The 15,320-nt window shown below is 49.1% G+C and overlaps 4 protein-coding genes across 4 annotated transcripts; 2 read left to right on the forward strand and 2 right to left on the reverse strand.

The window, feature by feature from the left end:
• Window positions 1-5,866: 5,866 nt before the first annotated feature.
• Window positions 5,867-7,057, reverse strand: EI90DRAFT_2659400 (uncharacterized protein). The gene is made up of 3 exons (XM_039053417.1): window positions 6,495-7,057; window positions 6,180-6,433; window positions 5,867-6,122 (listed from the first exon to the last, which is right to left on the reverse strand). The coding sequence occupies exons 1-3, from the start codon at window positions 6,904-6,906 to the stop codon at window positions 5,940-5,942; spliced, it is 849 nt and encodes a 282-aa protein (XP_038919982.1). The 5' UTR covers window positions 6,907-7,057; the 3' UTR covers window positions 5,867-5,939.
• Window positions 7,058-7,693: 636 nt separating this feature from the next.
• Window positions 7,694-8,315, reverse strand: EI90DRAFT_2910382 (kinase-like domain-containing protein; the record flags this gene model as incomplete). The annotated part of the gene is made up of 3 exons (XM_039054397.1): window positions 7,694-7,927; window positions 7,982-8,056; window positions 8,118-8,315. 3 exons carry the CDS (start codon window positions 8,313-8,315, stop codon window positions 7,694-7,696), a joined length of 507 nt encoding a protein of 168 aa, XP_038919983.1.
• A 1,789-nt stretch (window positions 8,316-10,104) lies between these two features.
• EI90DRAFT_2659230 (uncharacterized protein) lies at window positions 10,105-11,665 on the forward strand. The gene is made up of 7 exons (XM_039053416.1): window positions 10,105-10,471; window positions 10,532-10,672; window positions 10,731-10,809; window positions 10,862-10,901; window positions 10,954-11,130; window positions 11,184-11,560; window positions 11,621-11,665. Coding segments are annotated over exons 1-7 (828 nt in total). The 5' UTR covers window positions 10,105-10,458; the 3' UTR covers window positions 11,622-11,665.
• Window positions 11,666-12,990: 1,325 nt separating this feature from the next.
• EI90DRAFT_3152178 (ribosomal protein S9) lies at window positions 12,991-14,274 on the forward strand. The gene is made up of 3 exons (XM_039065776.1): window positions 12,991-13,385; window positions 13,454-13,833; window positions 13,893-14,274. The coding sequence occupies exons 1-3, from the start codon at window positions 13,350-13,352 to the stop codon at window positions 13,900-13,902; spliced, it is 426 nt and encodes a 141-aa protein (XP_038919985.1). The 5' UTR covers window positions 12,991-13,349; the 3' UTR covers window positions 13,903-14,274.
• The last annotated feature ends 1,046 nt before the right edge of the window (window positions 14,275-15,320 follow it).

Genomic DNA, 15,320 nt, shown 5'->3' on the forward strand with positions numbered 1-15,320 from the left:
TTCCTGTGTCCCTTCGGCGCTTGCTGAGGGGAATTAATAGGCTCTCGAGAAACAGGCGAAATAGGCCTCTTGGGTGGCGGATCCACCCTTGACGTATCCCAAGATGCACAGAGACCGTGGAATTGGGGGGGGAGGTGTTCTGGCTAGTTCTTGGGGTTGGAAACGCAGCAGTTGGTGGTGTGTGGCTGTGTGGATGGCAATGCTCCTCCCAATTTCGGAATGTTGAATGGTCACAGCGCCACTTTAGGCTGGCACCGACGTCGTCCACTTTAAACAAGAAGCGTTTGGCTTGTATGGAAAATATGTTGATGTTGCTCGGCGGTCCCAACATTCCAGAAATGGTTTGCTGTCACAGCTTGTCTCTTGGGTCACAGGCAATCGATCGGATAACATTGGGTTAGGGAATTAATGAAAATTTAAATTCAAACAAGTAATACTGGAGGATAAATGCGAGCACTTAGATGGGGGTCTTGTTTGTTTGTTTTTTCTAAAAGTACATGTCCGCTTAACATGCGCTGTACTACCATGGACCGAACGCGGATGGAAAGATTGTCTGCCAAAGGCGATGATGCAGGTAGTGCTGTATGCGGATGACCCTTTCCCGTCCCCAATCGTTCCGGTAGACGCCCGAGAAGGCACCACTATTGCACTCTTCGCATAGAAGACTAAAATACCGCAGCCTCAAAATCTCCAGCTGAGCAACCATCTACCCGGGACGATAATTCGCTACTTTTCTCCTTATGAAAATCCTGTATGACCTCCTCATGACGTATCACTAGCTTCAATGCACAGGACCGCACTGGCCCCGCATTTAGTACTTGGTTCGAGGTATCACCAAGACCCCCTTCCTGCGACGTTAGGAACGAGGGATCTCGCTCTTGCCGTAGCTGTATCAAAATCATCCGTGAATTCCGTTTTACCTATCGTCACTCACCGCATTCTGTGACGTGCGCATCAATCGTACTATCCCATAACGCAGTGGTGTCGATCCTCCGAGTAAGCTCCACAGTAGGCCGAAATTGATTTCCTTGGCAGATCAGAGCCAACGCTTCGTGCGGCGGTATGGATTTTCATAAGAACTGCGCACCAGCCCTGCCAATCTCTGTGTGGGACACTTCCTTGGCCCAATACTGCCGGCTAAGTTGAGCACTCCTCAATCCGTTCACCCCATCCTTGTCGTCGTAGACATGGATGTTGCTTCCTGCACACTTATTGCCGTTGCTGCTGTTAATTCTCGATGAATATACAGCCCACACTCGGGGTTAGTGATCAGGTCTGCTCGAGATAACCCTCCACTAATATGCAGATCTTTTCTTGCCAAAATCATTTGTCTGTCCTCCGGCATCTGACGACTCTAATTAATTGATCTTACTGCATACCTTGTCCGTCGTGAATTGCGGCGTCCATTCATAGGCGACTGCGAGAACGACGTTCGGGCCAAAAACTGGGCTAGAGAAGGATGAGAATCTGGGAGCAGGGTCCCTATCACGAAAACGGGACGCAAGTGACCCAAAAAGCCTTTTTTTCCATGTCTGAAGCTTCAGTGTCTATAAACTCTGCAGGGCTGTGGCACGTACTGGGCGTCAATATGCAGGAAAGACAACGGCCTCCATCCACAGAGAACCTGTAACGCTAGGTATAAACGAACATCCAGTGCTCTTGTATGTAGCAGGACTAGACCTTCGCATTCAACGTACATCGCACGCTCTCATGTGCCTGCTTAAACTTACGATACGCCGCAGTGAATTCGTGCAAAGATGAATGGAAAGGGTTGTGTACACTTCTAACTAATTCCCCATCGAAGATGTTTCGGAAGGCATAATCCACTCCACCATTGAATGGACGAAATTTCCGTCCCGCAACCAGTCAAAAGAAGGTCCTTTGATCACCCCAAGATGGCAGAGCTCCTCGATATGTTCCGTAGTGGGATCCCTGATTCTTGATATCATTTACGCCGATATCATGGCACACCGACGAATATCTTACCTTAACTGCGGTGTAGCGGAGTTGGCCGAATTTATTCGTCTATTCATCTACACGATTGACTCATTCAACATGATGCTGGAGGTTTGCTCGACTTGAGCCATAAGCCCATCCCGTTATTTCGGTCCCCAGATATCGATCCTCTAATTGACGGGGGTGTGAGAGGTGGTAACAGGCAATAGCTAACACGAGCAGCCTCAATAGATGTTCAAGGGAGAACTCTAGTCCGCAGACTGCACCCATCCCAGATTGTCCTCTGCGCCCATTTCGAAGTGCCACTATCTCACTAGTTAGCAACACAAAAAGATAACACTGAGCCTGCAAGGACGCAGTGTTGAGCAGATGCAGTCCCAATTAGCCGTATGGTCCGAAATCCAAAGCTCTGGACAATATTTTTTCTCATGGTCTAAATTGTCCCATCCGTTTCTCTGTCGCGAGACCTTAATGCCGGTACTGTCGCAACCAGTTTCGCGGAAATAGCTGCGAAGTGATCACTGTTGGTGCCGGCTGCTTCCATATTTCGGACTTTTGAGACCATAGACCTCAGTCGGAAGCGCAATCAGACCACAAATGGTCTGATCGTGTCAGGTGCAACACTGCAAGGACGCGCGCTGTGGCCGAGGTATCGAGCTTGAATCTCGGTTGCCCTTCGGCACCTGCTGCGGGGGAAAGATGGCGCTTGATGAGGGGGTAAGGTCCTCTTTCATTGGCAGATCCCTCTTGCCGAGTCTAAGGGCCAGGGAGAGTGGGAGAAGAGAGCCAATCCTTGGTCTAGTATCTTCCAAAACGACGCAAGGGTGGTTACAGAAGAATCCCTTCCCATCATTAGGCTAGAGCACATCAGTTGAGCTCGGAGCTGTCAGATTCCAACAATATAACCGATTTGGCTTGTGTGTAGCGTGTGGAAGGCAGTCCCACTCGAAAAGTGGCACGCCAATAAGCCAGTCATACAGATAGTCCACACATGTCGCTCCTTAGTCGTTGATGCCAGTGTCGGAAAAAGTTTAGCTATTCCTGTTCATCGTCCATGACTTGATCTCATCAGAGCATGAGTATGAGTTGGGGGATGTGATTTTCACCTGTGGCACCGATGAGCGACGGGAGTTCGGATAGAGAGCAGCCAGAAACATGGATTTTGTTGGGAGCATGTGTCCAGGAACATCTTCTGTCAACTAATGAATATATCCTATTGGATGTAGAAGACTTTTACTAAGAATGAACCTCTATGATGAACGTAGGCCTCAAGGACAACTCAGCCCTTTGCTGCTAGACCACCCACCACACGATGAGATGTGTGCCTGGAGGGAGAGAAAGAGTCGGACGGTTACTTGGTCCTATTATAGCAGGAGCTTGTATGAACCCGGCCGATACCTACAAGTGAGGACTGATAACCCAGGATATGCGTCTTGACCCCCCAACAGCTTACTGGCCTGCGTATTCGGGTTTGACCATCCATGCATGTAATCATACACCATCTCATCTGTTACATTCATGTTCACTTCATAGAGCATCTACATATGCGAAACCGCGACGACGAAGACTCCAACATGGACATTGTTCCGGTGCCTTGACCCATCTTCGTCGTTAACTCGTTCGGGACGGTATGGAAAACTAGCGAGGCATCAGGTTTTGCTCTATGCACCGTTTGACGCCCAAAACCCAGCATGGATATCAAGACTGAGCTGGGCAACGCTGTTCAGTGCAAGTCAATGAAGAAGAAAAAAAGAGGGACCTCGCGGGAATTTATATATATTCAATTTCCGGGGTTAGCCGACGTCATTATATGCTGACCTGAGCCTTCATGATCAGAGAACCGTTACACTGGATCGGACTGATGTTTTGTATCTTGACATACAACTTACTCGATGAAACGTCGAAACCCCGCGCCGGCTATGTTAATCGTGGGACTTTTTGTCCACGCTTCGCACCGGGCAAGCCGTGTGGTTGACTGTCCCCCAATTGGTGATATCCCGATTAGCCACGGGGGCATAGATTGGTAGAGCTGCAGCATTCACTGGCGTGAAGGAGAAGGATCTCTTTTAAATCCTCTCGAAGGTTTGTTTTTCAGTCTGCTCCCTATTCACATTTCGACCTGCGTTGGCTTTCATCAGTTTGAAGAAGGGAAGTTACCAATGCCGATATCAACGCTACGCAATCAAAGGGTTGTATAGGTTCGCCGTGACGATTACATAGAAGATTTTTCAAGGAAACAATCGACGCCCAGGGGCGCTTCATATTCCGATTCAATTTTCGATTCAAGATCGCGAATCCACCTGTAGTCAGCGACCGTTTGCGCCGAGAATGGGTGGTGCCAGAGGTGTACCAAAAGATTCGCACACACCTGATTTAGACCATCTTAAGCCATCCGATTCTTCGCAGCTCTTTTCTAATTGAGTAATCTCAGAAAATCAATTCCCTGATCCAGGGGGGTAACGATGGATAGTCACGGGCAGTTGAGGTAGCATGAAATCTAACGGGTGACCTGCAGCCAATAAGTCAAGCAACTGCGTTTAAGGGACACTCAGAGACGTTTGGGTCATAGGTTCCATAGATCGTCCGGGCGGTCCTTTCCGGGGAGTCACTGGCGCAAACTTATGAGCACGATTGCTGTTCGGGGAGATTTCGCAAAGAAAGAAAACAATCAAGCGCCTCCCAAGACCGAAACACTCAAATACCGCTTGAAGAGGGTAACGGTCTAGATGAAGCGGCTCGAGCGGAACGCTAGACCAGGCATAACTGACATACACGGAGCATGAGGGCAGATGTGTGCAGCAGACGCGATACACGGATGAATGAAAATAAAGTATAACCGAGCGAGTATGCTTTCGAGTGGTAAAGGCGCTCTGACGGTGAGGACTTTTCCCCCATGGAAAGGCGCATTATACGATTGCCCATCCAGGTACCGATCCCACACCAGCTGGGGCCATTTCAAACGGCCGGCGGAATGGCCCTCCGGGCAGCGGATCGACTACAACGCGCATTCGAACTAGGCTACTTTTCCCACCCCTCAGGGTGGGATTGCGGATTCCTACGGCAAAAGCTCAGACCCTCTGGAAACATTCCAACAGAGGCTGGTAACCTGCGTATCTGGAAATCAAAGCCTAGGCAAGCTCGGCCAACTAGGACTCCCTCTTCTGTCTATCAGTAACGAATCATTCCAATGGAGTCCGGTACCGCCTAAAAGGCTCCACGTTAGCTCACTCCTTTTCAACAGTCCCGAATGGCCTCATCATGACGTATCTCCAGCTTCAGGGCTGCACATCCGGTGGTTCGCCGTACCAACTATGCCCTTATGACAGATATAGTCGAAATCCAGGATCATTGCCTCGTATATCCCTAGCGTCTTCCACGTCAAATATCTCCAGATAAGCTTCCCCAGTATTCCTCACCTGTGGATTGCCAAACTTCTATGCGCCTCTGTCACGTCGGGAGTATCGGAAGGGGTCATCTACGTATTGTATCTCATAGTTGGACCTAGTTACTGGCTAATCCTCGCAAGAACCGACCGTGATGTTGCAGCCACTTCCTACGACGTCGGTCTTGGAAATGAGTGATCTTGACGATCATCCTGAAGCCGCCCCGAGATCTTCTGTGAAATCCATTTTGCCTACCACCATTCACACCATACTCTGTGACGTGTGCAACGATCCCATCACTACAACACAATGGTACCAATTGCTCCGAGTAAGCGATTCTGCGATTTTTGGCAAACCTTCGTGCGACGGTATGGATTTTCATGAGAATCGCGTATCAACAGATCTTGCCACCTATAGGCATTGGCATAATCTGACACCAATGTACCCGCACTGATTTTGGTTTGGTGGCATGTTTTGCTTGTCACCATCCGATTTCTAGCATACTTCTTGATCCGTCCTTGTCGTCGTCATATATATTGGGGTTCTCGCATTTCTACTGTAATGCTCCACGAATACACGGTCAACAATCAGGGTTATTGATTAGGTCTGCTCGAAACAATCCTCCGTTATAACGCGGATCTTTTCTGGCCAAACTCTATTTGGTTGTGCTCCAGCCTTTCCGGCATCCGATGACTCCAAGCCGAGTGAAGCCACAGAGATAATCTGCCTTGACGAATCAACAACTTTTTTGTTCCCCAAGTATTGCATACTCCTTTCATCGAACTGCGTGTCGCGGGGCAAATTTACATGGTAGTCAATGGATGTGAGTTGCGACTTAACTTTACGGTTCCATTCGTAGGCGGCTGCGAGAATAGTCTTCAGCGCTGAAATCTGAAACTGGGACAGTGATATGGGAGTAGGGTTTCTATTCTGAAGTGAGGACAGAAGCGGCCCCAGAAGCACTCTCTCCATATCCAATGCCACAGTATCTATATCCAATGCCACATTATCTGTATCCACTGCACGGTTACGGCTTTGGACGTCAATGTACTGGAAACATAACGCCCTCCATCGTCCACAGGAAATTTGTGTTGCTGTAAACGCGCGTTCAGCATCCATGTACTTAGCGATATTAGGTCTTTGCATTCAACGTACACGCTTTTCGCATGCTCTCATACGTCCGCTTGAACTCGCGATCTGTCGCGGTGAATTCACGCAAGGATGGATGAAATGGATCGAATATTCTTCCGACTAATTCCCTGTTGATGATATCCCGGAAGGCATAATCCGCCGCATCTTTGAGTGGACGAAATTTCCGTTCCGCAGACCAGTAAAGGGAAGGACCCTTCTCTACTCCAGGCAGAAGACGGCAGAACTCATGAGGATTCCGAACAAGTGTCGTAGTGAGGTCTTTGAATATTATCCCCAGCCGTTCAATGTGACGTTCGCTAATATCACGGCATAGGTGTTCGATAGACCTATTTAAGGTACGAAATTCTTCAAGGAGTTGGGAAGGCTCCAAAGATTCGTGATGCTGAAGGTTTACTCGAAGATCCGCATTTGCCATTCTCAAATCTTCTATTTTAACTGTAAGTCGATCTGATTCTTCTCTTCTCTTTTTTATTTCCGATCTCAAGACATCGATTTCCTGGTCGACGAAGGCGGTGACAGGTGGTAACGGGCGGTGGTAAACGCGAGCAGCCTCGATAGACGTCCGACGGGGCCGGCGCACCGGCGAGTCTTTTCCGCCTAAATTGGGAAAGGATGTTGGAGACACACTCGAACTGGAGCTAGATGCTTGGTCCGCAGGTTGCACTGGTCCTTGACTGTCCTTTGTGCCCCAGCGTCTCCACCATGGCTTCCGAAGCTTTATCTGACCAGTTCCATGTGAGTAATCGTGAGTTGGGTCTGCCAGGAACGATCACGATGACATACTACAGGACCGGGAACAATATCTTCACCGCCATTTGGCTCCTCGGCAGACAAATACATCAGCCGGAAGTTCGATGACTCACTGGAAGGCTCGGAAGTGTCTAACATGGAAGCGTTGTGAGGTGAAGGATATAAAAATCCCGTTATGACACTCTTCGGGACATTCCCGGTGTCTCCAGGTGATGGGGACGACTTAGACCCAACAGAACTGATAGTTTGCAGTACCTTCCGAATAGAAGGGCGATTCTCGGACACTGCAGAACAGCAGTCGGACAGAGTGCGTTGAAGCGGGTCCTCAAAGTCCCAGTTCCAAGGAGACTTTTTCTGAAGCTGCGGGGGACTGCGCAATATTTGCATGTCACTCAAATCGGAATATGGTTGTTTGCCGAACAGTATCTAGTCAGGGTGGGTCACGAACTTGTCTATAACTGCATCAGCAGGACAGGTATCCAACTTACCGGAACACATGTGCACGCAAACGAGTAGACGTCACTTTCAGTGCTCTTCTTCTTCTCGTCCAATATCTCCAGAGGAGCGAACCTGATTGTGAAATTGGTGGCTGAGGACGTTTGACCAGTGGAGAGTTCACTGCTGAAGCGAGATAAGCCAAAATCGCATAGAATTGCTTTGTGGTCGTCGCTGACGAGAACGTTTGCCTTTGAGATGAGATGAGTGAAATGAACGCGACTGATAGAGGGTGTTTGGCTAACAGGCTTAAGATCCCCATGGATAACAGCTGGCGTCCGGTGATGCAGATAGTCCAATCCTTTTGCGATACCGCTCACCTAGAGTCTCGCAGTATAACCATCGTATTCCGAAGCGAATGTATGGTCGAATAGTCCTCACCAAGTCAATCTTTTCTGCGTTTGGGTTCTTCTGTAGATACTCAAGTACACTTCCATTTGAGCACCAAGGGGAAACCAATACACCCTTTACATCGCATCCAACCCCTTCAATGGCAAAACCAAGGAACTTGAGAATGTGGGGATGATCCAATTCGCCCCAAATCTCCATCTCACGGGTGAGGTACTGGATGCCTGTCATAAGGAGGATTCCCTGTTTGCAGGGATATTGGGGACTCGCCTTGACCGTTTTTTTAATCATATCCACGGTTTCATGCAGGTTGCTTACGGGCGGGCGAAGCTCTTTATAACAGACCTGGTACGAAAATGATAAATCCGGGGGTACACCAGAGAGAAGATACCAACCTTTACTAGATTTTCACGCTGAGGAGGCTTCCAAGCCGCAACATACACAGTAGAGTAGCCACCTGAGCCAACAAGGCGCCGGGGAGAGGGATCGAACTGTCCGCTGAGATCTTCCACCTTAGCCTTGGCAGCTTCCCGCAGCCCTTCTATCAGGGCAGCCGACGATGCGTCCATCGTGGGGCTCGCAGGACAAACAGGCCCTTCACTGGTTGACCTCCAGTCAACACGTGGCAATGGGTCCTAGAGAGCGCTCGCAATTCACTCGCGACGAAAAGGGAAGGTGTATTGCAAACGGAGCGATCCACTTGCACCAGTGATATCCTCCCTTATGAAGTCATAGACGCTGGAGTCCTGCCTATATCCTCCCTATGGATAACGCAAGTAGCGAAACAAAGACTCCGCTGCATGATTACCGCGTGGAGAGAGACAGAACCACTGTCTGACAACATGATCAAGAAATAAATTCGGTAAACTCAATACTCCACGAATACATAAGGCTGTCAGTTGCGCTGAGAAGAGGTTGAGCGATCCCTGTCAAGTAAAAACTCGCTGGCTGCTTATGCATCTCCACCTTATACATCCAGTTCGGGCACGCTGGACTCACCGGGCGTTGATTGGTTGTGTTTCGCTTCTCACACTCGCACTCGCACTCGCACTCATGGTCTTTTTCTCATGCTCTCACTGACACCGTGACCAGACTCAGTGCGGGTACAACCAATTTTTGGCGTTTAAGAGAGCAGGAGGTAGAGGGAAGGAAAAAATAGGGGATGGACGTATTCATGAACATGCAGACAGAAGCTGGCCACTCTGTTGGACACCACCGGGGAAGCGGGCCATGTTCAAAGTGACGGATATAATCGTGTATCGATCGCTAAAGAAAGGAAGTATAAACTATGAAGGCATGCACCAGACTGAGACTGTCACGAAAGAGAATGGCCACAAACCTGAGTAAGATGTGTGAGAACAGCTCCCCCATCTGTTCCTCAATTATATATCCAACTCCATTTCCTTAGAATCATCGTCATAAGTCTTCTCTCCCAAGCTTAGAAAAGAAGGTTGTTCATTCGTTCAACCTAGCATTATGTATCCTTTCGAATTCCAACATCAAACATCGTCAAATTCCATCGTTTCACATATTTTGGGAACAAGCAATTGCCAGCACACATAATTGTTTAGGCTGCCTGGAGCTCTACGATTCGCGTGCGCCCATTAGTATGTCGTGGTGTGTTGCGCTCTGTCCATATACTACAGAGGGCCAGAGACTGGTCACTTGTCCCGCCGCGCCCTTTACACGCATTCGTGTCTTACGACGGAATTGTCCTAGTCCTGCAGTAATGGGTGGGGAGTCAGAGGATGTGGCTGGCGCCGGGGTCCGGCCAATACTAATTATCTAATATGACGAAGTCATAAAGGCTGGAGTCCTACCTGAATATTAACAGCCTGCAGAGTAGCGAGTCCTGCCACAACAGGCACGTCCCTCAGTTTTCAGCCATTCAGTCATGTTATACTTAAAACTCGAGTTCGTTCCACTCACCGGGCACTCCTGGGACCAGTTATTTTTTATTGGGTTGAACACATAGATAATCTCGTGCTTCACAAATTGGAACACTAAGTTGATGCAGATGTGGCTGTGTGTAATGCTCTTTCCAGTTTTGGAACAGACACAGCGAGCACGCAGACGGCGCCTTTGGTGATTCTCGCACAGCACCATCATCATTGAAGACGACATGCATACCGCTACTACATAAGCCCTTGACCCTGTTTCGTGGGAGTGTTTACCTGCTGTTTGTCGCCACTGTCGGTGGGAGAACAAAGGCAAGAGCAACCCCGCATTGGCCTTTCTCTCGACTTCAGGTCATCAAACTCTTAACCGTACACATAACCCACCACCTCGACAATCGCATTCGGCCCGACGTATATTCTCCATTTTCCCCAATCACATCTCTGTACAATCTCCAACCCCCGCCTAAGAACGCCTCATGAACCCACTTGGTATGTCATGCGGATGCAACTGGCTCGTCAGTTCACCAGGGATAACCAATAACTCCCCAGAATCGCCCTTATATGACCCACTGACCGAAATTGAAGGTTTTACGGATGGTGCTCCAAGCTATTATCATCCGAGTGGTAGGTGGACACATATGGTCGACAAACCTGTAGAGAAGATCAAATTTGGGACAACACTCGGCTACAGTGCGTTCTCCTGGGATCTGATTGAGTCCCATTTCTGTTGTTTCACACTTTTCAACAGGCATGGATCCAGGTGACCCAGTCACTTACATTGCTAAAGGTTATGCAAACGGGAAATTAGTGCCATTGCTTTGTAAAAGGTGCCCTATAGCCTGCCGTTTTCGCCGTCTCTCGCTCATTTCGGCCCTGCAGATACGATGTTTGGCGAGAATGGCCAGGGTTTCATACTGAGGTGGGAGAAGTTCCGTAATATCCTTTATTCCAATTTTAACGGTTTTTACCAGATGTATCTATATTCATCCTCGGAGCACCTTAGACCACTTCAAGGGAAATGCGTCCCTCACATTATCTCCGTTCAAACCATCCCTGGCGGCTATTTGACCGTGAATTGCGAGTTGCTCAGCGTGAACGGCTGGTCAGATGCCCACCCGGATGGCAAATTCATCTCCCAAGAGAAGAAAGTGAGCGATCGTCCGACTCTTACATATCTTCCACCTATTGAAACCGAGACCAGAAACGCATTCTTGAGGCTTACCATCGCATACACAAGCAAGGCGTACTGCACGGAAGTGTCAGTCTTCATAATATTGCCATCAGCGATGACAGTCGCGTCCACATTCTCGACTTTCGCAAGTCCCGAGCCCTTGTGTCCTGTCGCGCCGTTGGACTATATTCGTGCACGCAAGAGGAATTAGATTTTGAGATGCGGTATGTCCGCTTCATCTTGGACTGGAACGGCGCCAAAAGGAAAGAGAAGGAAATGTGGATGGGGGATTCCGCTGGAAGTCAGAAACAGTGGCTCGCAGCTGACAAAGCTCGCTTACAACGTTCCCCTACCAATATCGTGCCACGCCAGAGCCACGAACTATGGGACGTTGAGAAGGAGGAGTGGCGAGTATTCGACAATCGAAATGTTTGGTTTGATACTGAAGCCAAACCAAAACCCCCAAGAAAACATGTGGTTCCTTCTTCGTTTGTCGATGATTGCTTTTTCACCGATGTGCAAGATTCTCACAGCACGTTGGACGTTCACGCCAGCGTCAATGCAGCATTGTTGGACCAAAACTATTCCTTACGGGCGCGATCTGGTTCGCGCTCGTCGCGCTCTTCGCTCTCATCCCAACGTGCTGAACGCCGAGAACAGCCGGCTGCCCATCTATACGCCGCTCCTCCTTTGAGTTCCCCTTTCCTGACCCCGATCCAGCTCGGTGGTGACTTTCCCACTCCCTATTTAGAAAAGGTCGAGAAGGCAGCTCGTCAGCACCAGTCACGGTTCGATAAAGCTCCTGGTCATTCATCTCTTGACCCTCGCCTACTTGAGCCACCATCAGAAGGGGAAAGCACGGAACAGAAGAGAGCTCGTTTGGAAGCCATTAATGCCGCGATAGAGGTTCAAACTCGTGAGGTGGAGATTGCTAAGGCAACGCAAGAATTCTACACGAGGCTGGAAGAAGTTGTTCTTGCTGAACGTGATCGGTTTGAAGAGTCAATCAAGAAGAAGAGGGTTGCTGGCGTGTCTTCTACTATTCCAGAAGTAGGGATTGGGGCGACTGGGAGTCTCTCGATTGAGAGCTCTTCAACTCCCGGTGAGAGTGTGCGTGGGTCCGCTGCTCTTGCTGACAGCGGGACCCAAGCTAGCGTTGAAACCCCCAACCGCGGCCGCGAGTCAAAATCCGCCACAAACAAGGAGACAGCGTTGTCGACATCTTGTAACAGTTCTGCAGCCAAATGTATCCCAGAGATATCCACATTCAATCCACAGCTATCTTCATTTATCCCCCTTGCATCATCCCCCAGCAGATCCCCATCAGCTTCAAGACAGCCTTCTGTTGGAACTCCTGAGCCTTTAAGCGAGGAGGAACGCAAGCGTGCCCTCACGAGGCGTGTCGGTGGTATTCTAAATCGTCGGGCACCCGCTAGAGGTCGTCATGGACCCACCCCCAATCAACGCTCGAGATTATCAAGTCCATTCATTATTGATGAGGGTAGTAGTTCGGAAGGCAAAGACGAAGGACCTCGCCCCAGCCAGAGTGCCACACCATCCCCACAGCTACAGGCTACCAGTGTAGAGGAAAGGACTCCTAAGAAGCGCAAGCGTGGCGTTGATGATGATTTGAGTGGCGACTCAGGCAAGGGACAGGATGCGGAAACCCGATCATGGAGTGAACCTGTTACCAAGCGAATACGCCAAGCGTACTCCTATATTACATCGTTCTGGAGCTAATTTTTTTTTTCGATGTATGGGCCAGACCCAATGTTTCTATTACATTTATATTCGAGCCTCTGTCCTGTCAAAATGTGTGTTGTCGGTGGATTTCATTTTGAGACACCCAAGCGCCAGATTCAATATTGACTCGACGCTGAGTTCATTTGCATCCGTGAACCTCGACTTCCAACTTTCAGAGACTCTGTACGTCGTTTTGCCAATACAGCATTGAGACTTTTCGTCAGTGATGGTGATGGGAGTATGCTGGGAATGATCGAGTGCTGCCATGAATGCGGATTTCGGCCAGTAGACTCTGGATGCAATTTTGGTTCATTGGATGTAATGTCAAGTGGCGATCAATCTCAGCTCTCTCTTGCCTCTCTGATAGAATAAGCTTTCCTCTGCCTGGGTGCTCCCTTGACGCATTCCTGACTAACTCCACTAGGATCTCGACTCTAATACCCGTCCATAAGCATGCCGAACGCCGTGCAAACCTTCGGGAAAAAGAAGGTGTGTTCCATCCAGTAATCTTCAATCCTCATTGTTCAATATATGCATGGCTGTGGGGGCATCTGTAGACTGCCGTTGCTGTGGCCCGCACCACCGAGGGCCGTGGTATAATCCATGTCAACGGTTCTCCCATCAAACTCATTCAACCTTTCACTCTCCGAACCAAGGTCTATGAGGCCATACTTGCGGTCGGGGCAGACGCCTATACTCGTATCAATATTCGCGTCCGTGTCAGTGGTGGTGGTCATGTCTCTCAGATCTATGCCGTTCGGCAAGCGATAGCGAAGTCTCTCATTGCCTACTATTCCAAATACGAAGATGCTGCGGAGGCTTTGAGCCTAAAGAAGGCCATAATTGCTTATGACAGATCGTTGTTGGTTTCTGACCCTCGGCGTATGGAGCCGAAGAAATTCGGTGGTCGTGGTGCTCGTGCTCGGAGACAAAAGAGGTTCGCTGCAGTGCTTGTTCTACCGTTTGGACCTGATTCTGACCCCCCGCGTTCTGCAGTTACCGATAGATGCTTCCCTTGGGCGATTCTATGGCTACTATTCATTTCATCGTTCCATCATCATATTATGTCGTTATGGCATGCATTTTTATGATATAAAAAGCATCTCGCAATGGTTGCCTTGTCTAGGATTGTTTTTCGTGATTTTTTCACCCGGAAACGCTCTGTTTTGTCCTAGACCTACCAACTTGACCACGTTGGTTGTGAAGCGAGCAATCTATGGTCGTCTTATCGGCTTTGCATGGTTTACAGCAACTCCACAGGATGAGGACTGTTTATGGGGCTTCAACAGTTGGTATGGTATCGATTCCAAGGATTGTGTATAGATTTACATACATTTGGCATAGTCCCTTCCGCCCTCTACTCTATACCAACTTGTTCTCATTGCTTGCTTGCACCCTCAAGCGGCAATTCTGATACACTGCGCTGCAATGTAAGGTAACTGGCATTAGCAACTGCTGCAGCTGAATGAAGCATCGGACCCAAGCCACAACAACACCGTCTCAAATTTGGGTTCCTGGCCATTTGTTTGAGCGTCCTGAATGCATTGAGGGTTAGGTCTTTCCTAAACAACGTCATTGCCGGAATACAGATAACCACTTGGCATGACGGCCTCTTCTGCATGATCCGTTGAAGCCGCTGGTTTATATTCTCCTTGGCCATCTTAGGCAGCATCATCGTTGAAGTTGAAGGCGGATACCAAAATACAATAATGATGCCCTCCTTGAATGGTTCGTTTTACACACCTGGAGTGGCATATTGGAAAATGAATTGTGCCTCGCCAAGAATTGGCTGAAGTGCAACTTGGTTTTGATGAGTGCGATAACGCATTTCCCCGTAGTGGCCATATAGAGGCACCCATCATCATCATCAACCGTTGGAAGGCATCGCCCTTTCCTACAAACCTTCCACCAGAATAATAGCAATTGCTTTTTGACTGGGGTTGAAGATATATGATCCCGACCCGTAGCGCAGACGTTGGCATTGATAACCGCATTGATAACAGAGACACGCTTCCGGGAGGCGTCTAGTAGATGATGGGAAGTGTGTAGCCAAATTTCAGGTCCCCCAGTGTTAGGTTTATGAGTGCTGAAGCAGGGCGAACCTGAGCTTTACCGCGTCACCGCATCACGACAGCTCGCGCTTGCGGCCGCAATCTTACCTGCACTCGCCAGCTTTGATGCCATTCTCAGGCCTTAATCATCCGACTTTAGCTGCTCTAACTCTGTGGCCGAATCTTCTATGTCTGGCAGTTCGGTCAGTTGCATATGGGCTCGAAGGAAACTGTTGCTGGCACCGTCAAATAGATAACAAAATAGCAGCCAGGTCTGTAGGGCCTGCCTTATGAACCATAGACAGGGGATCCTGCCTACATAGACAGGTGAAAGCATGGAAGACAAAAGCCAAAAATCGTGTAATTCCTTATT

The sequence above is a fragment of the Cantharellus anzutake genome (assembly GCF_015039405.1).
Source record: "Cantharellus anzutake strain C23 chromosome Unknown EI90scaffold_9, whole genome shotgun sequence".
Lineage (NCBI taxonomy): Eukaryota > Fungi > Basidiomycota > Agaricomycetes > Cantharellales > Hydnaceae > Cantharellus > Cantharellus anzutake.

Bases quoted from the DNA above. Each gene is read 5' to 3' on its own strand.
- EI90DRAFT_2659400 (XM_039053417.1), bottom strand. From the start codon at position 6,906: ATGGCAAATGCGGATCTTCGAGTAAACCTTCAGCATCACGAATCTTTG. The intron at 6,434-6,494 runs GTACGTTGAATG...GCGCGTTTACAG, and splicing joins TGAGAGCATGCGAAAAGCGT to CAACACAAATTTCCTGTGGA. The intron at 6,123-6,179 runs GTTAAGTCGCAA...CGCGACACGCAG, and splicing joins CCTACGAATGGAACCGTAAA to TTCGATGAAAGGAGTATGCA.
- EI90DRAFT_3152178 (XM_039065776.1), top strand. From the start codon at position 13,350: ATGCCGAACGCCGTGCAAACCTTCGGGAAAAAGAAG. The intron at 13,386-13,453 runs GTGTGTTCCATC...GGGCATCTGTAG, and splicing joins AAACCTTCGGGAAAAAGAAG to ACTGCCGTTGCTGTGGCCCG.
- EI90DRAFT_2659230 (XM_039053416.1), top strand. The intron at 10,810-10,861 runs GTGCCCTATAGC...TCGGCCCTGCAG, and splicing joins GTGCCATTGCTTTGTAAAAG to ATACGATGTTTGGCGAGAAT. The intron at 10,902-10,953 runs GTGGGAGAAGTT...GGTTTTTACCAG, and splicing joins GGCCAGGGTTTCATACTGAG to ATGTATCTATATTCATCCTC.